The following is a 27,559-nucleotide window of genomic DNA, read 5'->3' as shown; positions in this document are numbered from 1 at the left end:
TTAAGCTTTCACTGGATAAGCACTGCAGCAAATAACATCAGTTTGGTACAACAAATATTGTACTGCAAATATGACAAGTGATTGTTGAAGAACCTGGTTAGATTTGGTAGTAATCTTTGATCAGGTGAGCTAAAAATGAAGACATAGTTTCCAGTAAGCCAGAGTTATCTGTCCCTTAGTGATTCCCCTTCAAGCGCCTTTCCAGCATGCGACACCTTTACACGCTCCGTAACATCGCTGCCACCAGTGTGGGCGTAGCCATTACAAGAATCTTGAAATTTGCCCCCTAACCCTAAACGTAATATTTATACTTTTGTTTATGTCTTTGGGAATGCAATCAGTGAATTTTGAAGAAGAAAGGTTCACGACTAATATTTCTCAGATGAATTTACCTTTTTGTGTTTGATCAGATTGGTTCGAGATTGCAAAAGAACGGAAAATCAACCAACTTCCCCCTTACATTCTTACTATATCAATTACATGATAGTTTTAAACAGAAATTCAAATTGACAAACAAACTAACTTAGCTGGGGTAAGAGTATTTGGGGTCACGGCAGTCATTGATCTCTTGTTTGTAAACATAACGGTCAGTCAGCTGCGAGTTCAACTCCAAGCATGGTTGTAGCCACCTATCAGAACAGGGAGCTTTGACTGGTGGCAGCGATAGTATAGAGAGATCAGCGAACGGGCGATCACTGATAGGAGCTTCATTCCCTTTTCATATAATTTATTTGTAAAGACAGCCATATTGAAAAAACATTGTTGGCTTGTATTTCTCTGTAGGTGACATCATATTTTGTTCTATTAGATCTCAGTGTTAATGCAGAAAATACTTGAATATCAATGCTGACCGCAACTGTTGTGAAGTCTTTGTTGTCATTATAAACTGTTGACCATTCATCCAGGTGAGCTACAGTGCTGTGGAACAATTTACATCTGCACTTGACGTCACTGAGCACAACAAAACAACATCTGATTAAAAGTAGATTTATTTAGGTACACTTAAATGAGATGGGCATCGTATACTTCAAATCTAAAATGTATCAATATAAAACGATAAACATGGCAATAGTTTAACAAATGGTGTTGCATGTCACTCCTATGTTCAAAGTCTAGTATGGTCATGCCACAAAATGGCACATGATGACGACTGTACAAATAATCTTATGATAGCCTCTACACAACACATGAGAACAGTACTTTGATCATCACTGTTTCCTAACGTTTACCGCTATTCTCTCCATAGTAAGGCAACCAAACAAAGGATCTCATGTTTCTCAGTTTTTTTAAGTTTGAGCAAAATTGATTCCGTTTTGTCTCTTTGTAATGTACAGTTAGCATGGTACAGAGAATATACAGCTGTGCAACTGAAATGTGTAGAGTTACGTGCCCTTCAATAGTATGAAAAACTGGCAAAAAAATTATAAAAATGATACAGGCTTAACAGTAAAGAAAATCATTCTTTTTATGGCCTGATAAAGGTAACATGTTTTAAGACCACAAATAGTTCTTTAAGCACTAACAAAACACTTCCAGTGTTAAAATATGGCATATTATCTGTTTTGCAGGGTGCAATGGAAACTGTAGACATTTAGCCAGCAACAAGTACTGATACATTAGTAATTGAACTGCGTAAATATACATATAAAGGTTATAGCTGTACACATTTGATGCATACAGAAACCCGAACACAACGTGACTCCTCAGTTCTAGGACAATGTCATACTATGAACGTATTTTTGTCAGGAACCCTTTAATGAAAGGTTATCAACTGTCTCAAATTTGGGTTGCCAGAAGACTTGTGAAACTTCACAAATCATTCAGCAACACTTACCTAAAAGTCAAATTCCGTAATGCTATAAACGTCATCCGTAAATTGTTCTTTAAATTTCGTTCATAACATCTACGAAGCCTTGAGATCTTTTGCCTTTTCTAGAATGTAATCACCCAAGCTCATTCTCCATTATGCTAGCAGCAAAATCATTATGTTAAACAGATATTTTCAAATGCTGACACTACCATTTAAAGTCGAACTGAACATTTTTGTTTAAATGTTACCATTTTCTCTGGCGACATACTCTTGCAAATACACAACATGCAAAATATATGCCAAGTCTTTGAAAGGCATTAAGAAGTGATACAAATAAGGAAGAAAATTTATGGATGTCAACTTCTTTATTATGAGAAACAATGTTTCGGAGTATATACTTACTCCTTCATCATGTGAATGATGGAGTAATTATGTACTCCGAAACGTGTTCCTCATAATAAAAAAGTTGACATCCATAAATTTTCTTCCTTAAATAAATGCCATTTTAAACATTTAACAAGAAAAGAACTGTCAAACATATTTTTTCATTTAAACACAGGGATTTAATTGTAGCACTTCTTTCATGATATCTGAATGTTTTCTTGTAAAAATAAATAACATTTCTACATAATACAGAGGAGCATTGTTCTTCAGATGGTAACAATCCTAAGAACATTGGAGGAGGCAAACAAGCCAAACCTTTGTCAGATGCATTATTAGCCTGCCAAGAAACTAGATGACTGAATTTTACCATCCTTAAGGTACCAAATGGTCAACTGTCTTTAACTGCAAAAGAAGTAAATTTACAGGAATATTTGACATGCTTGTAAATTAATGTACATCAGAAACAATCCAGTTGTATTTACACTCAATATAAAACTTGACCTCTACCTGGTTGTAGTTTTGGAGCTGCCAAATATTTGAATACTTTTGAAATGAAATATGTTGAACACTTCACAGAAATACATTGAAACTATTCTTAGTTTTATTCATTTCATTACTAACAATGAAACATTACTGAAGCATTAAAATTCCTCATTAACTTTCACATAATTACAATATTACTTGAAGCGATTAAAACTCAATTAAAAATTTGATGAACTTAAGTACAGAAATTTTGAACACTGTCTACTTGGATGAATAACCAAATCTGCTTGCCAACATGGTCTGTCCCATGAAGGATTTGTACAATATTTAAAAGTACTCAACCCATTTACAATCATATATTTACAAAACATAACTAACCCCGCATTAGCATAAAAAAAATATTCTTAAAATTGATTCTCAGGCAAAGGGATCTAGTTGAAAATGTTTGCCAACTCACAGTTGCCCGAGGACCAAGAATATTACATATTTTTTTCAGCATTACATATAGTTAAACTGTATAACGTCATATTCCCTTTCCTCATTTGTCAGATAAAACCTACAATTTCACTGTCAAATTTCATACCATTCCCACTTTTGAAATGTCCCTTATTTCAACTTTTGAAAAACCCGCACTTACTTAATTCTCAGCAGTACACAGAAACGCAAGTCAAGACACAGAAGAATCTTAATCTGTCGTAAAACTTCATTAGGATCACCCACGCTAATAAAAAAAATATAATCAATAAATTTTAAGAAAAGCATACTGTCACATCTTGACAATCATCATGCTGCAAAATCCCCCTTGCGATCTTCATCAACCAGAATTATTGATGGAATTCTTTAACAATAAAGTAGTCCGACCCAAATTCTTAAATAATGAGACAGTACAGAAATCACCATTACTTTGAACAGCTGGTCATCGTCAATGGCCAAAGTCAAACTCAAAGACTTTTTTGGAAAATATAACGAGAATCTTTTGGCATTCAAGTTCATCCTCCAACTTTTTTGCTAAGGCTGCCATTCAATCCAGATCGTTTGTCCGTGAGTGACATCTAATCAATCAGTAAGCAACTGAATACTCTGGAAAAGCTGTAATGAACATTTTAAATACATGTACACAAGGTGCCAATATACATGAACAGGATCTAACAAAGACTATCTTTAACAAACGCCTCGAAGCAAGTCTAGATGCTGGGAGGCTGCACTATCCTAGAATTGAACATACCAACTAGTGAATATTGTAAACAAAAGACCAGGCGACTGGCGGCTCCATGACGAGGCGTGGTGTTGTCTGAGTGCGATGAGGATGAAGGGTTCTCAACCGATGTACATTTCGCTCTGATATTTACAATACCCACTGTGTTGTGTGTAAACAGTATATAACAGATGAAAGATGTAACAAAGATGACAGTGAAATCATTTACAAATGAACATGAAATTGAAACATGATGCACAAATTCATTTTTCACTACCTGGGGAGGGTGCAATACAGAGACAGTGTCACTATAGGGTGCCGACAGTGCCTTCATCGGACAACATCAGCTGGTGTTAACATATACAATGTTTTCTGGAAACATTACTCAAATACACATACACCCAACATGCATTTGCAATGCACTTTTGTCGAATTTCAACAGAACAGTATAGACCGTCTCAACTGATGTGACCATTTTTCAAGCATAAGTCCATTCCTTAGTCGTTCCCTGAACAATAGTTCTCAGTTGAGCTGTGAAGACGACTCATTATTCCCCGACAGCTTCCCAGTAGAATCGTAATTTCTGAAGTCTTTGACTTCCATTTGGCAGCTTTTCTTGAGATAGTATTTGTTGAGAATTGAAGATGTGCATCAGTAGTGGCCACTAGTGGGCCATGAGAATTCCCCTTAGCTTTGACCATCCTCCTCAGTTTTGATTTTCTTAATAGCTGCACCAGTGATTGTGATGGTGGGTTTGCTGCAAATAAAATGTTAATGATAAAATTAATTAGTTCTAATCACATGATCAAGATACAATTTGAAACAAATTTTCTGCTGCCTTTATTTTGTGACAATAGTTATTGGACAGTTTACATACCATCACTGCTAGATTTTCTGCTCTGTTCTCTGATCACATGACAAAGGACAAAATGTCTACGGTCAAACTCAAAGTCAAGTGATCTGGAGACATATAAATGATATGTACCCACAGTTCTGGTAAGTATTCAAAGTCAACAAACGCCCCACCCCTCAATAGGCCTATTTTTACTATTGTGATAGTATTGCAATAGTAACACCCAAAACCTATATCACCTGATTTGGTGTCAATAAGCGTTTCTGTCAAATGGCACATGACCATTTCTGGCCAATGAATATGATCCAAAACTAACGTTGAACTAACTTCACCCAAGTGAGTGAGTGAGTTGGATTTTAACACTGCATTTAACATACCAGTTATATCACAGCATGTCAGCTTAATGTTGGAGGAAAGCCCGAAGTGATGCAGGTTTCAGACATTTACTACTTCGGTGAAACCCACGAGCACTGGTATGGTGCTGACAAACCTAGAAACATAATCTGGGCGAACCGGGATTCAAACCTACAATTATAGGTTTCTGGCGTGCCCAAGGGATGCAACTCTGCACAGCGAATCGCAGAGCCTTAGACAACTGGGCCATCCGTGCCCCCAACTTCACCCAAGACACAACTAGATAGTTTTTGCCTTACCCATCGGAGCTGACTCTCTTCACGGCTATTTTTCCACCTGCCATTGCTGTTTGGGAGGCATCTGTAAAAATCAAACATAACTTCAGATTGTTTCTTAAGTGACACAATGCATGTTGGCCAAGTGCCTGTTAGCAAGTTGGAGCACATCAGAAAGGCGACTGCGTATATGTTTACTAGTATATACTATTCAAACTTGGTTTTTTTCCGGTGTGAAGTGAAAGAAACAGAATCACTCAAGGGCACAAATTAGTGATGGTAATTGGTGGGAGTATTGAGATGGTAGTGGGTCAGCAACATATTTTCTGTTGCATTATTAATTATGGTTAACCTAATTTATATTAACTGCTCATGTTACAGGGTTTCAGATCAGTTCATCACCATCGTCATCATTTTACATAAACTACTCAGGTTACAGGGTTTCAAATCAGTTCATCGTCATCATTTTACATAAACTACTCAGGTTACAGGGTTTCAGATCAGTTCATCGTCATCATTTTACATAAACCACTCAGGTTACAGGGTTTTAGATCAGTTCATCATCATCATTTTACATGAACTGCTCAGGTTACGGGGTTTCAGATCAGTTTATCTTTATAATCATCATCATCATCATTTTACATAAACTGCTCAGGTTAAAAGGGTTTCAGATAAGTTTATCATCATCATCATCATCTCACCTTGCAGCCACCTGACTTGAGTAGCTGGGCCGTAGCCCTTTTCATTCCTAGCTGCGATACGGAAGATGATGGCTGGCTTGGTGGTGAAGTCTATGTGAGCTGATGCCAAACTGGCCGTGGTGACGACACATGAGGGATTGGGGCCACAGTAAACTCGCACAAACGCAAGTTGAGCTGGGGCGCCAGGCTTTTGTTCTGCTGCCGCAGCATTTCGGACGGCCAAATAGACAGAATATTCGGTGATTTTTCCGGCAGTGTTTTGAGGTGGTTCCCATGATAAATGTGCTCCCTCTGCACTCTGAAAAACAGAAAGTCCAAACATGAACATACATTGAAATCAGTGAGTCAGTGATAGGAAATCTATTATCGGAACTAGTGTGCAAAATGGCAGTGATAAAATAGACCGCAGCCATACCTCCGTTATATACTCAAATGTCCACATAAAAAACATTCACATTTTTGGCATTAATTTCATGAATTACAGTATATGATCTATTCATTATCAAACTTCTGAGGATCCCAGTAGCAAAAAGTTTACCCCAGGAAAAGTATTTAGTTTACTCTTATTTAACTTGAGATCCGTCTCCAGTAAAAAGGCATCGACCAAATGAAAGGGAAGTAACTCCTACCTTGCTTATCTTTATTGCCGAGGGTGCCCCTGGGAAACCTGGTAGACATGTTTTAAAGGCTGAGACTTCACTGAACGGCCCGCGGCCACAAGCGTTGATACCTGCCACACGGAACTTGTAGGCTGTTCCAGGCTGGAGTTCTTGTCGTTTTAACACACTGTGGTCGGGTACGTTGACAACGTCGATATCCTGAAAGACAGGAAGCAACTTCTACAAAACTGACACTATCCTATCCTAGTCTTAAAAAAGTTAAAACATGCAGAACCTTATGAGAATCTGACTAAAAGCAACAACAATAACAAATTACATCTTATTTATCTTTACTGAACGTATCAGAAACCAAAGACAATTTGACCAGCCATGTATGCTCACCAAACTCTGAGGCATTCTTAAAGAAATAGAACGAAGGCCACATATTCCCGTAAAGAAAGTTTTTCAAACAAGGCTTTATTTGGTTGTTGTTTAACACAATATTCCAGCAATATGACAGCAGTCTGTAAATAATTAAACCTGGACCAGACTATCCAGTGATTGACATCATGAGCATCGATATACGCAATTGGGATACGATGACATGCATCAACCAAGTCAGCGAGCCTGACCACCTGATCCTGTTAGTTGCCTCTTACAACAAGCATGGTCGCCACTTAAGACAAACTTGGGTTACTGAAGACCGATTCCAACCCGGAATCTTCACGGGATTCAACCAAGGCAGTTGATGACTATAAATGCAGTAGTCTGTAGTATTACAGCCATATCACACTGCCTTCAAACAGCCATATGAGACAGCCTTTTAACAGCCATATCACACAGCCTTTAAACAGCCATATCACACAGCCTTTAAACAGCCATATCACACAGTCTACCAATATTTACATCACATGCCCTTTGAATGGACTTACTCGAGCTACACAAACTGGTGGTCAACTATGTGAGCAATAATTCATGATCAAGTGAGGGTGTGAGTTTAACACCGCTCTGAACAGCAGTTATATCAGTGTTTCAGCTTGATGTGGGAGAAAAGCCCAAAATAGAGGTCTTAGATTCGTCCCCCTTCAGTGAAACCTATGCAAGAATAAAGGAAGACAATATCATGAAATCAAGCACCCTGACAGCTTCTCCTTGTCATCATTTAAGCAAAATTATACTCTGACGCCATAGTAGTCATCAGACTCTTTTGGCTAGAAGCATGGGGTATTGAGTGAGTGAGTTGGGTTTAACGCCACTTTTAACAGTATTCCAGTAATATCGCGCGCAAGCTTAATGTGGGAGGAAAACCCGAAGTGATGCAGGTCTCAGACATTTACACTTTGGTGATTCCAGCAAGCACGGGTATGGTGCTGACAAACCTAGAAACATAATCGGGGCGAACCGGGAATTGAACCCACAATCATAGGAATCTGGCAGGCCCATAGGACACAACTCTGCACAGCCAATCATGGCGCCTTAGACAACTGGGCCACCCGTGACCCCGCATGGGGTATTGAGAATCTATTCAGACAACCCCAAGAAACATTGCCGGAACTTACATCTCCATTGCCCTGGGTTCCTTCAGAAGGTAGGTGGTAGTGAGATACAATACACGTCGTGCCTTTGATGATGCCAACGTCATACCACTGGTTTGCGTCCCGCTTCAACGGAGTTGTCTTTTCCTGAAACAATCCCCAAACCTCACTATTCCCCTCAAGCGATGGTATAAACACATTGTTTTTTGTAAATGCATAAACTGCTGTTCACAAAGGGATAGTGTAAAAATTAACTAAAACGTAATGGTTAAAATGTGATTAAGTCTCAGTGTAGAGTGTTTGTGATACATTGTTTTCTACTATTGGTTAGCTAGGCAATTATTTTCTTAACATTTTTAAAGATAAGAAAACATACACTTATTAAATGATAAAATAGTACAACATGGTTTTTTTTTAAAATAAGCCAACAACAGAAATATTGGCACATTAAATAGGTTGGCTAAGAAATTGGAGTGAGTTGAAAGCCACTTTTAACAGTATTCCAGTCATATCACTGGTAACAGTGTGATGTGGGAGGAAAGAAGAAATTGGAACTCCAAGTAAAGATTTTAATATTGACCAATGTATAGATCTAAAACAAAATGTGTTGCATCAATGAATTGACAACCAAATGAATGTGGAAACACTGACCTGTTTAATCTCTGGCTCTGTCTTGACGCCATTTGCAGGTGTCCCGGGCTCCTGCTTGACTACTGCTGCTGAAACAGGCGCCGATGACATGGCTGCGGTCGCCAATGTTGCTAGGGGATCTACACAGATATATATCACAATCAGTAATTGTTTGGCATAAAATCTGTAAGACCTTAATTATGTGCAAAGCCTCACAAATGTGTCATTGAAGAATAAAGGGGAACAACTCATGTCATGTTTGGGAAATAGGCAAATGTTGCAAGCCACTAAAATTATAGAATTTTCACTATCACAATTCAACGCTTTAAATACAGAATCAGATTACATACAAAAGTCATCAGAAGATGACAAATTCCCCAAACCCCTTTCAAATTTGAAAGAACAAATCATCTGACTGTTACTGAACATGCTGAAGTCCAACTTGATGAGAGACTTTCTATCTAATCTGTCTGCCTGTATACAAGAGTAATTTTGCTATCAAAACAGTACCATGGAATTGGCATTCAGAACTTTGTATTTCTATGTCGGATACACACCAATAGACTATTTGAGACTAAGTCCAAATTGTTTCCATGGAAATCGGGAAAAATAAAAATGCCAAAAATCCGCAAATAGCAAAAGGCCCCTTTTCAGGATCTGTTTGATACACCTGCCAATTTTTGTTGAAAAATATTGAACAGTTATATTGTAAGGTACATCATGATACATGGTACAGATAACATACAAAAGTTGTGAGCATGCTGACCCCTCAACACCTGGTGAATTTCTTACACATCTACCACGTCTACTATGAATCATTTTACAGCTTTGTTTGTTGCAGTGTCTACTGGTGTGCCATTTAATCGAAATAAGAAAAAAAACACATAATTATAAAATCTTTAAGAACAAAGACTATAACAGCCTTAGACTGACACTGATATTGTACAAAGTTTAACAAGTACATGACAGAACTGAGGTAAAATAGTTAAGATTGCTTCCATCATGTCCATTCAATCCAAATTTATAAATATTGTATAAAAACTAAATAATTGGCTGAATCATAAATAGCAAAAGGCGTATCTACACTATAAGGTGATTGTGTTTACCAAGTTTCTAAAGATATCTCTGAAATAATTTTCCAGTCCTGCTACAGAATTGAAACCCACTGCCAAGTCCAAAATTTATAAAATTTGTACAGAAGATATTGTTGGCGGTCTCGGATAAACATATTATTTATGATGAGTAAACACATGGTAAACATTGCAGGGTTAGAACTTAACACTAACCCACTAGCATGGGGTTAGTACAAAATTCTCTATTGTTTTAACTAAAGCTTTTGAGTTTAGTTCTAATCCTGACAGGGGGGAGATCATGCCATTTTGTTTTACTCTTCCAGTAATGTATGCGGCGCAGCCATTTTATCTGCAGTGGTGTCTGTTACTGCAGCTTACACTAGGGGCAGTGGAGAGAAAACATGATATCACACTCTGTCAGCGTTAGAAATTGGCACTAGTCCTGTAGTCCTGTGCCCAATAGTAAAGGCATCCTAAGGACTAGTAGAAATTGGCCCATTTTAAGGGTTTTGCGATATGTTATCATTATAAGGACTAGTGGACAAAAACTGTTAGTTTCTAACCCTGCCTGTGATATTTTGGTGTCACTGAATCCCCAACCAAGAACTAAAACATGTAAGCAGATTTCTTCTGACCAATTGTACTCACCCGACACATCGGCCACACTTGACACCGCACTAGCTGCTGACCCTGTAAATGTCGAAGATGTGTCCATAGCACTTTCTGACTGAGCCTGGGCGAGGAGGCCTGGCTCGGGTTTCACCGAGATGCCACTATGTTCAGAAGCAGCTGCAGCAGGGGTAGTGTCCATGGGTTCGTCAGCAGGTGCTTCCACACTGCCGACACCTGCACTATCTGTAGCACTATTTAACTGAGCAGCGTCCAACATCGGCTGACTAGTTGTTGCAACTGTTGGTGCTGGAGAGCCTTCCTGCCGAACTGACTGTTCACCTGGATTTCCGTCAACACTAGGTTTAGAGTCACCATTATCACCTGGGGCAGTGACCCCTTCTGATGTCCCACTATCACCTTGACCTTCACTCGGTCCACTATCACCTTGACCTTGATCACTACCTGCCGGAGGGGGTGTTCCACATCCCTCAGGTCTTCCACAGTCTCCTTGCGTAGGTGGTGGCGTTCCACATCCCTCAGGTCTTCCACAATCACCGGGAGGTGGCGTTCCACATCCCTCAGGTCTTCCACAATCCCCGGGAGGTGGTGTTCCACATCCCTCAGGTCTTCCACAATCCCCGGGAGGGGGTGTTCCACATCCCTCAGGTCTTCCACAATCCCCAGGAGGTGGCGTTCCACAGCCTTCAGGTCTTCCACAATCACCGGGAGGTGGCGTTCCACATCCTTCAGGTCTTCCACAATCCCCGGGAGGGGGTGTTCCACATCCTTCAGGTCTTCCACAATCCCCAGGAGGGGGTGTTCCACATCCCTCAGGTCTTCCACAATCCCCAGGAGGTGGCGTTCCACATCCTTCTGGTCTTCCGCAATCCACGGGAGGTGGCGTTCCACATCCCTCAGGTCTTCCACAATCCCCAGGAGGGGGTGTTCCACATCCCTCAGGTCTTCCACAATCCCCAGGAGGCGGTGTTCCACATCCCTCAGGTCTTCCACAATCCCCAGGAGGGGGTGTTCCACATCCCTCAGGTCTTCCACAATCCCCAGGAGGCGGTGTTCCACATCCCTCAGGTCTTCCACAGTCTCCATTAGGTGGTGGTGTTCCACATCCCTCGGGTCTTCCACAATCCCCAGGAGGCGGTGTTCCACAGCCCTCAGGTCTTCCACAGTCACCCCCAGCCTGGGCATCTGCTACAACAGGCGTAGTCACTGGAACAGGAACGGTGGTGATCGTCGGAGCAACTATAGGTGTGACCTTGGGGCCGACCGGAGTGATGGTGATCTGCATGGGCTGTTTACCTAGTGTGGTATGTGTGGGTGTGGCTATGATCTGCCTGGTGGCGAGCGTTGTGGGGACATCTCCGGGGGTCTGCTGGGCTATGAGTGAGATGGTTGAGGTGCCCCCCGTGGATGCCTTCACCATGGGGCTGGAGAGGATGGAGGTGGCAGCAGTGGTGGTAGTTGAGATGTGGGCAGGGACAGCTGTAGTGGATCCGGTCATGCCGGCTTGGGCTGGAAGACAAGGCAAACATGAAGACCTTTCAACAAACAAGTGTTAAGTGTATGAGACAAAATGAGTTATACAATGTTTAACAATATTCCAGCAAGATCATGGTAGGGGGACACCAAAAAAGGCTCAACAATTTTTACCTGTGGGGAACTAAACATGGCCTGTGTGAGTAGTGAACATCTTAGCCACTAGGCTACCCAACACCCATTTCAAGACAAAAGGTTCAATTAATGGCTATTGATTGATGTTTCAAAAATAGGTGTGTGGGGTGTGTGTGGATGTCTTGACACCACAGTACACAATACTCCATCTTGAAGACGCCAGTCTGTACACACCCAAATCACTGACTCGAGAGATCGAGAGATCGAGAGAGAGAGAGAGAGAGAGAGAGAGAGAGAGAGAGAGAGAGAGAGTGAGTGTGTGTGTGTGTATGCATGACTGCTTGAACTAGTACAGCTGGGTTTTTTTAGTGCTTACCACTGACATACCATGCCGCTATTTCTGAGCAAATAGTCCTTGTTAAGACGATCTTAATGCTACAATCAGGCAGGTTAACTATTCACTGGCCACTATACCATAGAGGCAGTCCTATTAGTAACGGATTAAACAACATACCTGCAGACAGGATGGTGACAACAGGTTTAGTGGCCGGAGATGTTCCCGCGGACGATGAAGGAAGAGCGGTGACTGTGATGGGCTTATTGCCTGCATGAAAAAAGGTTAACCATGAATTAACAGGTTAATAAAACAAATCACAATTTTCTAACACAATAACCAGTAAGCAGGGATTTATCTAGACCTGCTCAGAGGTCGACATTCTATCCAAGTCAGCAGCAATTAATACTAAAAATTTCAAATTTGAATTATTAATTCCCAATTCCGCAGAATTTATGAAAACATGAACATTTAAAAATATCCAATTTTGAACAATATCACCATATTCTTCCCAATTTGCCTGCCAAGTGCAGTTAGTTTGGAATCAAAGAGAAATCTATGTGAAAGACACTACTTGGCATACTCTTCGGTTTCGTTCCACAACTTTTCAAAGTATTTTCGTTTTCTTTTTCAAAATCACCATCCAAATATTTCCAAGCTCCGGAGCAAATGTACTAGCCTGCTTCCAGGCTGAAGGTTCCTAAACCTCACCAATGATGGTCTGTGCTGTGGATGAAGCTTGGGACCCCTGAGGGCTGACCACGATGAACTGAGTATTTCCCTGGCCACCCAGTTTGGGCACTGATGTGATTATTTTGGTAGGTGTGTTGAGTGACCCCCCGCTGCCCCTGGGTGCTGCGATGACGATGGTCTTGGTGCCTGCATGGGTTGTCGTGACACCGGCAACTCCGGCTTTGGCCATTGAGATCATGGAGGAAGGTATAGTCTTGATTATTGTAGTCACATTCTTGCTGGAAGACTGGAAAGGAACAGTTTCATTTAGAGTCAACCTTCAGCAACATTCGGACCATGCTCCATGCCCTGCTAATAAAGATTTTTAGTTTACTTCTTTTGTTTGTTGTTTAATGACGCACTCAGCAGTAGTCCAACTATATGACAGAAGTCTGTAAAAAAATCGAGTCGGGACAATCCATTTATTGATATCACGAGCATCGATCCACACAATTGTGATACAATGACATGCACCAACCAATCAGCCTGAGCACCCGATCTCGTTAGTCGCCTCTTACTACAAGCATAGATGGTTATAATCATCTTCCAGTGTGTGCAGGCTAAGAATATTTCGTATCTCTAAGCACTGCACAATTCACTAATATAGATATTGGATTTTGTATTGCAGAGCATTGTTCTACAGGCAGGTATTGTTGCAGCCCTACCTTTTACAGGTAGTTACCAGAGTAAGGTACGCCTCTTACGACAAGCATGGGTTGCTGATGACCTATTCTAACCCGGGTCTAGTCTAATTCTAAGATTTGTTGCAATCAGCAATATTTGTGTTGTATGATGATGGCCGATAAATAATCGAGTCTATACAAGACAATTCCGTAATCTATATTATGAGCAACAATCTACATGGGTATGGTGCCGTCAAACCTAGAATCATAATAAGATCCTGGCATGTCTAAGGGACACCACTCTGCACAGCAAATTACTCAATAGGAGGAATTGTTCAAAAAGTGCAACAGTTGAACAAAATCAAAATGATATTCACTGACACATATAATCAACTGTAATGATATGACAGCAGTGATTTATCTAGACCTGCTCAGAGGCTGATATTCATATCCAAATCTCCAGCAAATGTCAGTAAAAATTCCATAAGAAGAATTAGAAGTTGTAATACCACAAAAACTTTAAAAATGAGAATTATTTATTTCAAATTTTGTCTTATTTTAAGTTTGAATTGCATGTTAAAAGTTTGGCCATCATTCAAGTGCAAAATTTGATAGAAAAGCTTGAAAATAATGAAAAATAGTGCTTTGATCGATTACAAAAGACAAATTCTGCATTTTTTCAGTACTTCTGCAGAAAGTCACATTATCTGCGATCACAGAATCGCAAAATTTGTCTGGGACTGCATTATTGAATGTAATGTTAATACACAACGTTAAAAGAAAATCTCAATTTTTTCTCCCCATTTGATAGCCAAGTGCTCTTATTTGGGAATGCTAGATAAATGAACTGATAACTGTTAACACAATGCTAGGAAGGTGTATCAAGGCTAGGGCTGGGCAGACATGGTGAAGGACCAGTAGAAACTATTGGTCTGAAATGACCCATGGACAAGTTGAAAATGACCCTTCCAGACAGGACTTACACTAGGCTGGACACTGCTGATTCCGAGGATTGTGGAGGGGGTCTGTCCAGACTGGTTGCTGGTGAAGATGGCCGTGGGTTTGTTGGAGCCAGCCTGGGTTGTCACCAGCTTCACGATGGTTGCACCTTGTGGCAGGCCTCCCTTTGTCTGGAAAGAAGGAATCATTTCAGTTGGGATAACAATGTATAGTTAGTTATTTTTAATGGTAATTCCCCTGTTAATGGATTACTCCAGCATTTTGTAGTTAAAACATGTCCAAAATTTGCTATGTGAGTAAGAAAGTGTGAACGAGATGAAAAGGGATGTCTTGTTTGTTGTTTAACACCACACTCAGCAATATTCCAGCTATATAATGGTTTTCAGTAAATAATCAAGTCTGGACCAGACAATACAGTGATAGACATCATGAGCATCAATCTACAGGATTGGGATACGATCACATGCATCAACCAAGTCAGGGAGCCTAACCATCCTATCCCGTTAGTTGCCTCTTATGGCTAGCATGGTTTACTGAAGACCAATTCTAACCCGGACCTTCACAGGGACGTCTTATGATGAAGTCTGTATTGGTCATAGTGGATAATAATGTTTAAAATCACTTAAGGATCCATCACCGTAAACTTTCATAAGTCATGGAAGCAAAGTTTAAGATTTTTTTGTTTTTCTCTTTTTCCCTACAATTGCAATTATGTTTATATACTTATTACAACTCTCATCTCATGTTTGGAGTATAAAGCAAGCCTACTAACAGTGGCAACGGTCATCCCTTGTGTTGTCTTGACCAGTGTGACAATCTGTGGCTGGCTGCCTGACATTGATCCAGCCTTGTGGACAGTGATGATCTGTTTGCCCGCCATGTTGGTGGCCCCGCCAGCTGTCTTCAAGATGGCCGATCCTGGGGCAGACACGCGGATGGTTTGTGTTCCTGGTGATAATGTTGTTCCTGAAACAAGTAACATACCACTGTAGCTCTGCATCACAACTTCAAGACAGAATTGTTAAATGCTGTTAAGAAAGTCCACTGATCAAGGTGTCTGGTGAAGTATGGTGAAATTGGGTTTAACAATGCGTTCAATATAATTGCACTTGTATAGCGATGCGCATGCATCTGTTGGTGCACGCAAACGAGTCCGATTGTACTAGTCCTGGACTAATGCCATTTTTTGTGCTAGCCCACTGAGATACCACGTTATACTGACTCCAAGCCGACCAAACCGTGTTTTATCCTCGTAATGCCGAGCATGGGACAGGGTAACATGTACCATCTTGAGGACTTTTAGTAAGCCAACTGGGGATGGAACCATCAACCCCACTCTCCAGAGAGTTACATTTGGAAAACCTGAAACAAACTTGAATCGATTCCAACTGAAAATCACATTGTTCCCAGTCAATGTATCTTCAACAGTCGCTGATTTGGTGATTAAAAATAGCCTCTTTCTTACACATTGTGACCATTGTGTTATTCTGGGACAAGCTGAATACAGACTTATGCCCCTCAAGTTAAAATACCAAAAAGGCAAGAAACATATGGGTAAAAACACCCCATTAAAATAGTGGATACTCAATCAGAATCAAAGCCCTAGGTAAAATACCCAAAAGCTTATCTGAGGGCTCTGTCACTAGCCCTCATGAGTTTGTAGTTAGTAAACATTTTGTTCTCTAGCAGGACTATGTTAAATTTTCTATAAGATATATTCAGTTTCCAATTGTCGACACAATTGAAGCATTCAAAATTGTAGCCCTAAATAGCTACTAGTCAATGAGGACTAGTATCACTGGGTCTCTACTTGTCATCATTACAACTTAGTAGACAGGTTAGCGCGAATTTCGAAGGCTTTTTGTACCTCTGGGTTTGCCTGTCAAATTGCTCAAAACTTCTCCATGTGACCAGTAGAAACGTTTCCAACATACACACTTGAATGAGATTGTACCATCTTCTGGTAACATATGTTTCTTGTTTGTTTGTTGTTTAACGCTGCACTCTTCAATATTCCAACTATATGATGGCGGTCTGTAAATAATCGAGTCTGGACCAGACAATCCAGTGATTGATATTATGAGCATCGACCCACGCCATTGGGATTGATGACATGCTTCAACCAAGTCAGCGAACCTGACCACCCGATCCCGTTAGTCGCCTCTTACGACAAGCATGAAGACCTATACTACCCAACACGGAAACTGAAAACTTGGCTCACCTTGAAGTTTGCCTTGCACCTTGACCCCTGTGGGTGTGACTATGGTTGGCGTGACCACTTTGATGCCTGACATGGGCGTGGTGGTGGCGCCAGTGGTACCGGGTATCTTCTGTGTTGCGGCTGCTGCTGCTGCAAGGGCAGCGATGCCCGTCATCTGCCCAGTAGCTCCCTGCTAACAACACAATTATTCCACGTATGATTTCAGCCCGAGTAAGGCACACTTCTTTGCTTTCATGTATATGAATAATCCTAGTCAGTATAAACAAATACTGCTTTTCAGACTTTTCTATCTATCTATGTTTGTTGTTTAACTCCGCACTCAGCAATATTTCATTGATATGACTGCAGTCTGTAAATAATCGAGTCTGGACCAGACAATCCAGTGATTGATATCATGAGCATTAATCCATGCAATTGGGATCGATGACATGCATCAACAAAGTCAGCGAGCCTGACCATCTGATCCTGTTAGTCGCCTCTTATGACAAGCATAGTCGCCTTTTATGGCAAGCATGGGTTGCTGAAGACCTATTCTACCCCTACCCAAAAGTTAAGGTATCATAAGAACAAGTTGAAATTTACCACTATTCAGCATTTTGCTATACATTGTCTTTAAAAGGACTAGTGGGCCAAAACAGTGAATTTCTATCGCTGTTGATGAATGTGTTATGAATATTTGGAGTGTGTTGAAAAAAGGCAGTTATTATAGCACCAATACCATCATAGGAGACCATTCTAAACTTCAGAGAATTTCAACACTTACAGTGTTCCTGCTGGCTTTGGAACTCTAAAAACTACCAGTCACCACTAAACTTTTGTCAGTCCCTACTTTCAACATATAAAAAAATCGTGTGAACACTTACTGGTTTTGATTCTTTCAACATCATGTTTAGTGCAGCGATGTCATCACTAAAGTAACTTAATTAGATCTACACGTCATTCACACAAAATTCTGTCACAATTTTCGATTCCTTTTTAAATATTTTGCTACAAATGGATATTTAACCTCGAAGCAAAGCAAAATGTCCAAGCCTAATTTTACCGGTAAAAAACTGGTAATTACTGGTAAATGGGAACACTGACTTATAGTTTCAATTCAATGCATTCCTCCCATGTAACAAATCACATACACTGGTTACTATTGTTTTATGTCCCTGCCCGACACTGATGATCTGGGGTGTGGCTACTCTCATCCCCTGAGACACTGGGGTGATGGTGACGGGAGTCTTGACCCTCGGGGTGGCCGTCACTGTGAACAAAGGGTAAAACAACTTGAAAAATTATCAGTACTGTTCAATTTAAGAATCAAACATGAACTGGCTGATAGTGAATAAATTGTCATAAAATCAATATAAATTAAAAAGAAGAGAATGAAAATCAAATAGAAAAAGCGAAATATCTAAATATTTCAACAACTGAAAGCCTGGGATATTTCGGAATATGCTTGTGGAGAAAGTATCCGAGAGATGATCAGTTTAAGATAAACCTAGCTTTATAAATGTCAAAATCAATCAATTAAATTCAAGTAAGACACATGCAACAAAGCTATTAAGCTAAATCAACAAATTGAACAATCACAAATATCTAAGTTCAAGATGCAATGAATGAAAACCCATGCCTGTAGTGAGTGAGTGAAGGAGTCGGGTTTAACGCCGCTTTTAACAGTATTCCAGTTATATCGCGGAGCGTCAGCTTAATGTGGGAGGAAAGCCCGAAGTGATGCAGGTCTCAGACGTTTAACACCTCGGTGAAACCCACGAGCACAGGTATGGTGCTGACAAACCTAGACACATAATCAGGGCTAACCGGGAATTTAACCCACAATCATAGGTTTCTGACGTGCCCAAGGGACGCAACTCTGCACAGCAAATCGCGGCGCCTTAGACGACTGGGCCACCCGTGCCCCCTCCCATGCCTGTAAACTACACTGTAAAACTAACATAACAAAGCTGTTTGCATTTAAACAGTGACAAAACTCAATACACACAAGACAGAAACAGGAAACAATAAAGAACAGTTGACAGACAGATTCTCAGCAGATGACATGGACACAGACAACCCATTCCTGTGAATTGCCACATTTAAACTGTTTCACTTGTTTCATGATCAATATCATGACAACTTTTTAATCAAAGCCATGCACATTTAACATTCAAAGCATGAAAAATCATCCTGTTATTTTTCAGTTAAGACTGAAGCATGCTTTTGAAAAATTAAAATCAAATACATATTTGATAACAAACATGAACTTTCATCCAATGATCAAAATTGCATCAAAACTTTAGTCCAGAAAAACTGAAAATTTTCCCCATGTAATTTTTTGCCATTATGCTGTGATAACCTTGTCATTAATATTTACAATTTTGTTCTCTCTTGTAATTACGGTATGTATTTTTTGGTAAATAAAACAGGAAAACAAAATATTGCAAAAGTTATATTGATACATATACAGTATGATTTCATGCACAAATAGTTGAAAAACATGACCAAAATAAACTGTTTTAGTTTGCCGTTATTCATGCTGCGGACGAGCGAGGCAGACAATGCTGCCTAACTATATACCTCTGATTGTCTGTGGGGCGGTGAGTGCGAGCGAGGCCAGATTGGCCGCTCCTAGAGGCCTCACTGCGCCAGTGGCTGGGAACAGGAGATAGTAAGATAGATCAGGGGGGCACATAGGGGTGACAGGAGATAGATTGGGGGGCACATGGGGGTGACAGTAGATAGATCAGGGGGGCACATGGGGGTGACAGTAGATAGATCAGGGGGGCACATAGGGGTGACAGTAGATAGATCAGGGGGGCACATGGGGGTGACAGTAGATAGATTGGGGGGCACATGGGGATGACAGTAGATAGATCAGGGGGGCACATAGGGGTGACAGTAGATAGATCAGGGGGGCACATGGGGATGACAGTAGATAGATCGGGGGGCATATTGGGGTGACAGTAGATAGATCAGGGGGGCACATGGGGATGACAGTAGACAGATCAGGGGGCAGATGGGGTTGTCAGTAGATAGATCAGGGGGGCACATAGGGGTGACAGTAGATAGATCAGGGGGGGCACATAGGGGTGACAGTAGATAGATCAGGGGGGCACATAGGGGTGACAGTAGATAGATCAGGGGGGCACATGGGGATGACAGTAGATAGATCGGGGGGCATATTGGGGTGACAGTAGATAGATCAGGGGGGCACATGGGGATGACAGTAGACAGATCAGGGGGCAGATGGGGTTGTCAGTAGATAGATCAGGGGGGCACATAGGGGTGACAGTAGATAGATCAGGGGGGGCACATAGGGGTGACAGTAGATAGATCAGGGGGGCACATAGGGGTGACAGTAGATAGATCAGGGGGGGCACATGGGGGAGACGGTAGATAGATCAGGGGGGCACATAAGGGTGACAATACAGATGAGAGGGCAGATGGGGGTGACAGTAGATAGATCAGGGGGGCACATGGGGGTGACAATACAGATGAGAGGACAGATGGGGGTGTCAGTAGATAGATCAGGGGGGCACATGGGGGTGACGGTAGATAGATCAGGGGGGCACATGGGGGTGACAGTACATGGATCAGGGGGGCACATGGGGGTGACAATACAGATGAGAGGGCACATGGGGGTGTCAGTAGATAGATCAGGGGGCAGACAGACAGCAATAGAGTGAGAAGATATAGTGGATAGGATTTGTGAAGGAACATAGCCATCACGTTATACTTTGATTGATGTTGACAACACTTGTCAGTGAAATGGTTCGGATAACCTGACCAATTCTGTTTTACAGCCTATCATCTCTTTCCCAGTTGTCCTCAGTTTGGACATACAAAGAGGAAGATTTATATAGAACACTATACAAAACTACCAAAATATATTTAAAAAATTGAAAACCTATGTCTAACAACTCTATTTTGAAATATAAGGCAGCCTTGGTTGTTCTGAAGAGTGACTGTTGTTTTAGTCTGTAGTAAGCACTATTCCATCCATATCACAACGAATGTCAAGTTTACAATCAGAGCATGAGCTGTCTTCTGAGGACACTATCAGTACGTTCAGACACTGGGGACACTCTGCCCATTACTGTTGTATCTAACGACAATAATGGGGTACAGAGTAACAATTCTTCCCAAAACTTTGCCAGGCCCTAAATTGACATTGATACTATACAAGATTGTATTAATAAAAAAGAGAAACTTGATAGAATTTTTTAAAATGAAATTGGCTCTCAAGCACATAAACATGTTTATCTTTTATCTTGAACTTTTTATCTGTCCTTGTTATTTTGTCAAGAAGATAAGTTACAATCACCCTAATGTCCATATAAAGACAACAAATCTGTTTCAATCTTCAGTCAAAAACATCATGAAAAATATGTACTGCTACTGAACACACCATGAATAGTGAGGACAGATGGTAGACAAGACAGTATCCTCCACAGGAAAAGGGACAGAATAAAACTGTGAAAAGGTTCCATCCTATGTATTTAACAGTCAATATCATGACTACAATCTACTCATTCAATTTCCAAAGTAGACTGAAACTAATCCTACTCTCTATCAACTATCCATAGAATAAGTACTAAAGTGCAGGTTGCAAATGAGAGGCATGATCATCTTGAAGCCTCTTGATTTCAAATAAGTTCAAAATGCTCGAGAATAAACCTACAGAGAGTGAGTTGGGTCTTAACGCTGCTTTTAACAGTATTCCAGTTATATCACGGCATGTCCACTTAATGTGGGACGAAAGCCCGAAGTGATGCAGGTCTCGGACGCTTATCACTTCGTGAAACCCAAGAGCACGGGTATGGTGCTGACAATCCTAGAAACATAATCAGGTTGAACTGGGATTCGAACCCACAATTATAGGTTTCCGTCATGTCCAAGGGACGCAACTCTGCACAGAGAATTGTGGCACCTAACATGAGAAGGCCACACATACCCCAATAAACCTACAGACAATTAATCGTCATCACAAATGTTAATTAACAACCAACAACTATTTCCTTCAATGTTAACTTAATCTATTGGTTTCATGACAGTAATAGTAGTGATGGTGCCACTCGGTGTCTGTCCTACCTGCAGTTGGGGACCTCATTACAGGTGCCGGCGCCGTGGGCGTCGGGGGCTTGACCAGGGCACTGCTGACCGGCACCGCGGTGGGGGTCATGGCTTGTGATGGGGGTAGGTCATACTTCTGTAACTGTAGCAGGTACGCATCAGCGGTGGGCACAGAGCCCCAACAGACCTCCAGTGTGTTGGTGCTGGCACGTACAAGCTGAACACGAGACGGTGCTGGTGGCTTTTCTGTATACAAAACACGATGTGTAAGGCTCGATGACAATAAAACATGAAACAGTGATTGATTGTTTACAAGAATGGTAAAAAAGGTGTCAAGTGATACAGATCAAAAGATGACTTCAATTTACATTGAAAATACTTGGCCAAAAACAAAACATATGAAAACAATTTCAGCTGTTGAAATCAAAATAATCTGATTTATATTAATTATTTGAATATTGTCATCCACATAAGCATAATGAGAATACACCACTGTTAAAAAGATTAGCTTATTATGTATGCATACCTGTCTCTAAGAACCACAGGTCTTTGAAGCAGACCTGTAAAAATAATCATTCATATTATGTTAGAAATAGCCTAAAATATTACAAAACAAAAAACAAACAAAGCAAACAAGACACTGTGTCAAATAACTGTGATATAAATTATTCAGTATCCTCTTCAAAAAACAATATTTCAATCTGTATTCATGACAACTGTCAAAATGTCAAAGTGGCCAGATGTAATTCATTGTATTAACGCAGAAAAAGAAAGTCTCTATATTGATAAATTGGTGAATAAAAACAAGACCACTAACAACTTGTATCCCAAGCAACAATCTGACCAATCCCCATTCCACCCACCTGATTATTCCAAGCTTTCCGGTAGCCGTCTCGGCCACTCCAGATGTAGAGACGTGTGTTGATGGCAACACTACACTGACCCGCCCGGGCACGGGGGAGGGCATCTTCAAACACCTCCATAGCCAGAGGCTCCCATGTCATCAAATCTGTAACAGAGTTATTCCCTGTTGAAAAGGGAAATTGGATTGCGTGTGTATTATTTTTCGTAGTTTTTTTATAGGATGTTTCTTTCAAGTACACATGAACATATATAATCACAGTACAATAGATAAATAATAAAGCAAAGTTCATATCAAAGTTAGTACAATAGGTAATAGTGAGTGAGTTGGGTTTTACGCCGCTTTTAACAGTATTCCAGTTATATCACGGCATGTCAGCTTAATGTGGGAGGAAAGCCCCAAGTGATGCAGGTCTCAGACGTTTACCACTTCGTTGAAACCCACGAGCACGTGTACGGTGATGGTATGGGGATTCGAACCCACAATCATAGGTTTTTGACGTGCCCAAGGGACGCAACTCTGCACAGCGAATTGCGGCGCCTTAGACGACTGGGCCACCCGTGCCCCCCAATAGATAATAGAGACAAAATGTGTTGACTTTGTAAGTCTTCTAGAGATGAATCAATGGATCTATACAACGGTTATTATTGCTGCTGTACCATGTATGATATGTCGCAGTGATCAGTTTTCCAGCAATACAGAAAAACATAAAAATGAAAGTGTGAGAATTAATTACAGAAAGTATGAACTTTCAAGTGAGTTAGGCATAACGCCGCTTTGAACAATATTTCAGTTGTCAGCTTGATGTGGGAGGAAAGCCTGACTCTTTGTAGATCCTCAAGTAATTATTTGCATTACTTAAACTGAATCAAGACTTGATTTGTCTCTTGGCATTTGCTATTTTTCAAAATTTATAATGCCTGAATGCAGACAGGTAACTTTGAAGATGGCAACATTTCTTGGTCACCTGTCGACGGTCTTGTCAAAGAATACTGTTTTCGTCACAAAACTATAGAAATGTTATGTTTATAAGAGGGAAAAGCTTGAAAGTCAAACAGCTTTGACACAAAAGTTACCTAAGTGTAGGGATGCCAGTGTGTTTGTGCACTTCCATTCTTTTTCATGCGTAGCAACTTTGACATCGTCCATGACCAGTGGGACCCATCCCCCAAACACAAACATCCTGTTTCCGATGACTGTGGCTGTGTGGAGACTCCGAGGCAGAGGTGGGATTCCCTGGACGACAGGCTTTGTCCACGTCACAGTGTCTACAACAGACATCATACAATGCAACATTCTGTTATCATTGACATGGAGCACAGCTTGTGAATCCACAAGTCTAAACTTAATGTTCAAGATGGCATTCAATTCACCTAGTTTGTTGTTTAAAGTCACAATCAGCAGTATTCCAGCTATATGAAAGCGGTCTGTAAATAATCGAGATGGACCAGACAATCCAGTGATTGACATCATGAGCATCGATCCACGCAATTGGGATACGATGACATGCATCAACCAATTCAGTGAGTCTGACAAGAGGAAACAAATGATATTGAAAAACTACTCATAAAATAACACTTAAAACCCGGATGGAAACGAGAACACTCACATTTAAAGAAGCTTAAAAATAATGGGACACTTCAATATTTTTCGGAAACAATTACTACAGACAGCATTTGCACTAATATGATTACGGTTTTCTGATTGATAGCATGGTTGTTGAAATGTCATTTTCACCATGAATGAATATTTACAATGCAGGGGGAGAATAGTATATAGAATTTTGTTTCAACTGCGCTGACCAAGACATTTCAGGCATCCATCATGAACATACCCACATCATACTGCCACAGGTCACCGAGTCTGCACCCGCTCATTCCTCCATATATGAACAGTCTGGAGTGGCGTCCATCTTTTGCTGCATACGATGCACATGAATGGGACTCTCTCGGGGGCGGAGGCTGGCCCACAGTCACTGGTAAATCCCAACCCATCTGGCTAGAGTTTGGTTTCAGCTCCAAGGCATACAGATCATTCAGGTATCTGAAGAAAATTATCCATGAGTGCAGGGATGAGACTTACACCAAAAGAAAGCATTATCACAGCATTTCTTACAAAGATTTAAAAGTTTGGAAGTGTTACAACAAAGATTCAACCCCTGAGGCAATCAACCTTTTTGATGATATCTAACATCTTTGAATATCATTTTTTAAAGAACTTTAAGAAAGTTGAGAAATGCAGATGACTATCTGAAAAAAGTAGTAGGTACAGGTTTAGTGTTAATTTGTGTAAAACAACTACACATATAATTACAAACATGAAATAATCTTTCTATTGCCATTTCGCAACTCTTGAATACTCACGTTAAAAAAACAACATGTTTCGTGTTGACAAAAATGTGATTACAAATCTCATGGACTAAAATTCAACATCTAATTAACTAAAAGTCTAACAATATAAACAAGGGCATGATATGTTTTCATACCTTGGAATATTATTTTTAGGATCTTCACTGTCATTTGCAAGACCTCCAAAAAGCCAAGCCCTGTTACCAAGCAAAGTGAAGCTGTGACCTAGAAAACAAACAATTCCATGAATTACAGCATGTACTTTGTAGATTACGAGAAAGAATTCAAATCAACATTGAAATCAAATGACAACAATTTGTTCAGAAATATGTGTTCTCAGATATAAATTTGTTTTATCGTTGATTTACACTTACATTACTCTTAACTAAGAAATGAGTTGGCAAGATGAAGATGTTTACCCAATCTGGGACACGGCGGCGGCCCATTTTTAGGCGGCTTTGGTTTGAGTCGTTTCCATTCCCATCTGCTGGCTTGAAGTTCATACAATTCGTTTGAGTATTTCCCATACTCAACCATGCCACCAAAGACCAGTATCCGTGTGCCATCGCAAACAAAGCCATAAGCTGCACAGCCGGGAGGAATATCTCCTCTCACAGCAGGCACAAACCACTGATTTGTAGCTGAAACACAAATGAACAGTAATGGTCCTATTAGATGCTTACTGTAACAGGCACTTACATACATGTTCAGGAGCATATTGTCATGTAAGCAATGCTTTTGGTTATACTTTGACTTAACACTAAGTTTCTTTTTAAAGTGTAAGAATACCTAATGATGAAGGTGACAGTTGCTGAAGTTAGTGTCAAAGGGTATTTGTTCCTGAAGTGAAATTTTTCCTTTGTACTGTTTCCCATGAAACAGTTTTACTTTGAAAAATTTCCCGTGATACATTTACACTGTCATTTCCATGTGGAACTGATCATCGTTGACATGAACTGGGACCTTGCTGAAATTTTGTTTCATGATTGTAGTGAAACTAAAATCACTAAGGATGTGTGCACATGATTTAAAGTGTTTGAAATACTCAAATACATTGAAAACAGATATTATTAAAACAGCATAACACCAACAATATTTACCTGACCTAATAAGATATTTCAAAAGTGTGCAATGTTACAATGACTTCTTTATACTGTGCAATCAGAAAAATACATTTACAACAGCTGTTCCAACCACTGACTGCTGTTTGGAGTTATCGGAGCTGCTTGAAATCCAGCAGGTGTCCCCGCCTCCTTATGTCATTTACATAATTTATTCAAATAGCTCCGAACCAGATGATACTAATATTTTAGTACTTTAAAATACAGAAAATTTAGAAACAATATTCAACTTGACAATAAAATCAATATTTCAATATTGCAACTCTAAAAGTGCAATGGTTGTTCGGTGCAAAAGTATAATGTTAGTGTGAGAAAGTCAAATCTCGTTGCCCCGATATCTAAACACTGGCTGTCAACCGTGCGCCGCCATTTTCTTTTGAGAACACCGCTCAACGGACAAAAAATCAATGTTAACAAAATGTTTACAGCACATCATATACTACAAACTAGCACAGCTGTTAGGCAACATCGCAGAGCACCTAAAGAATAAATGTTACAGTAATGATCACCCGTACTAACGCCCGAATTCACATTTATCTACAGCCCCTGAGTGTGATATAGGGCGCCGCCATCTTGGTATTTTGCTTGACGCCAAAATTTTAGTTACTGCACAAAAATTGACAGGGGCAAATCTCTAATGCGACATTAGCAGAGAAAGATACATTTTTAAAATCCGACCTGAAACATTAAAGAAAACACGTGACTGTCAACATTTTCTAGCATGGCGCCAAATTTTCCAAACCCACAACAATAAGCCGCCATTTTGTGGGATCCATGGGTTTGACAGCTAACTTACTTGTGTTGTAAACATGGAGTTCGTCAACGATTCCTTCGTTACCACCACCAAAAACTATCATCAGATCCTTGATTGCAACTGCACGATGGCCATGCCGCGGCCTAGGAGCTGGCCCTGTTGTGTTCGTTACCCGCTTCCACTTCAATATGGGTGCCGCCATATTGAATATTACCCAAAATGCCGTATCAAACAACGCAAGTGCCCGGACGTAAAAACAAAATTTGCATATCACATGACCTCCTCTCCATTAATAAATGAATACTAATTAATTAGCTCAAGACCGCTTGATATGATTTTGTAAAATAGCATCCAAAATAAACAATCCAAACATTTTTGTGTACCGATTGTGATTTTTCAACTAAGGAAGTCCATGG

The 27,559-nt window shown here is 40.4% G+C and overlaps 1 protein-coding gene across 4 annotated transcripts; it reads right to left on the bottom strand.

Annotated features, from left to right (window-relative positions):
- Positions 1–973: 973 nt before the first annotated feature.
- Positions 974–27,361, bottom strand: LOC139444759 (host cell factor 1-like). Of its 4 annotated transcripts, none has more exons than XM_071225701.1 (22): positions 27,186–27,361; positions 25,688–25,909; positions 25,406–25,493; positions 24,755–24,963; positions 23,997–24,188; positions 22,922–23,085; positions 22,585–22,618; positions 22,077–22,304; positions 19,563–19,637; positions 18,131–18,249; positions 17,001–17,172; positions 15,552–15,745; positions 14,803–14,949; positions 13,176–13,443; positions 12,645–12,734; positions 10,541–12,031; positions 8,841–8,959; positions 8,214–8,336; positions 6,685–6,873; positions 6,056–6,353; positions 5,379–5,439; positions 974–4,629 (listed from the first exon to the last, which is right to left on the bottom strand). In XM_071225701.1, the coding sequence occupies exons 1-22, from the start codon at positions 27,343–27,345 to the stop codon at positions 4,560–4,562; spliced, it is 4,713 nt and encodes a 1,570-aa protein (XP_071081802.1). In that variant the 5' UTR covers positions 27,346–27,361; the 3' UTR covers positions 974–4,559. The 4 variants fall into 4 exon arrangements, with proteins under 4 accessions (XP_071081802.1, XP_071081803.1, XP_071081804.1 ...); XM_071225702.1 differs by having other exon boundaries at positions 17,001–17,169; XM_071225703.1 differs by having other exon boundaries at positions 22,922–23,067.
- Positions 27,362–27,559: the final 198 nt, after the last annotated feature.

The sequence above is a fragment of the Haliotis cracherodii genome, unplaced genomic scaffold (genome assembly GCF_022045235.1).
Source record: "Haliotis cracherodii isolate W230 unplaced genomic scaffold, xgHalCrac1.p SCAF_6, whole genome shotgun sequence".
In the NCBI taxonomy this organism is placed as follows: Eukaryota; Metazoa; Mollusca; class Gastropoda; order Lepetellida; family Haliotidae; genus Haliotis; species Haliotis cracherodii.
This window is presented reverse-complemented; position numbering and strand designations above follow the sequence as displayed.

Bases quoted from the DNA above. Each gene is read 5' to 3' on its own strand.
- LOC139444759 (XM_071225701.1), bottom strand. From the start codon at position 27,345: ATGGCGGCACCCATATTGAAGTGGAAGCGGGTAACGAACACAACAGGG. The intron at 22,305-22,584 runs GTATGCATACAT...TTTTGTATACAG, and splicing joins CCTGTGGTTCTTAGAGACAG to AAAAGCCACCAGCACCGTCT. The intron at 19,638-22,076 runs GTAGGACAGACA...TCCTGTTCCCAG, and splicing joins AATGAGGTCCCCAACTGCAG to CCACTGGCGCAGTGAGGCCT.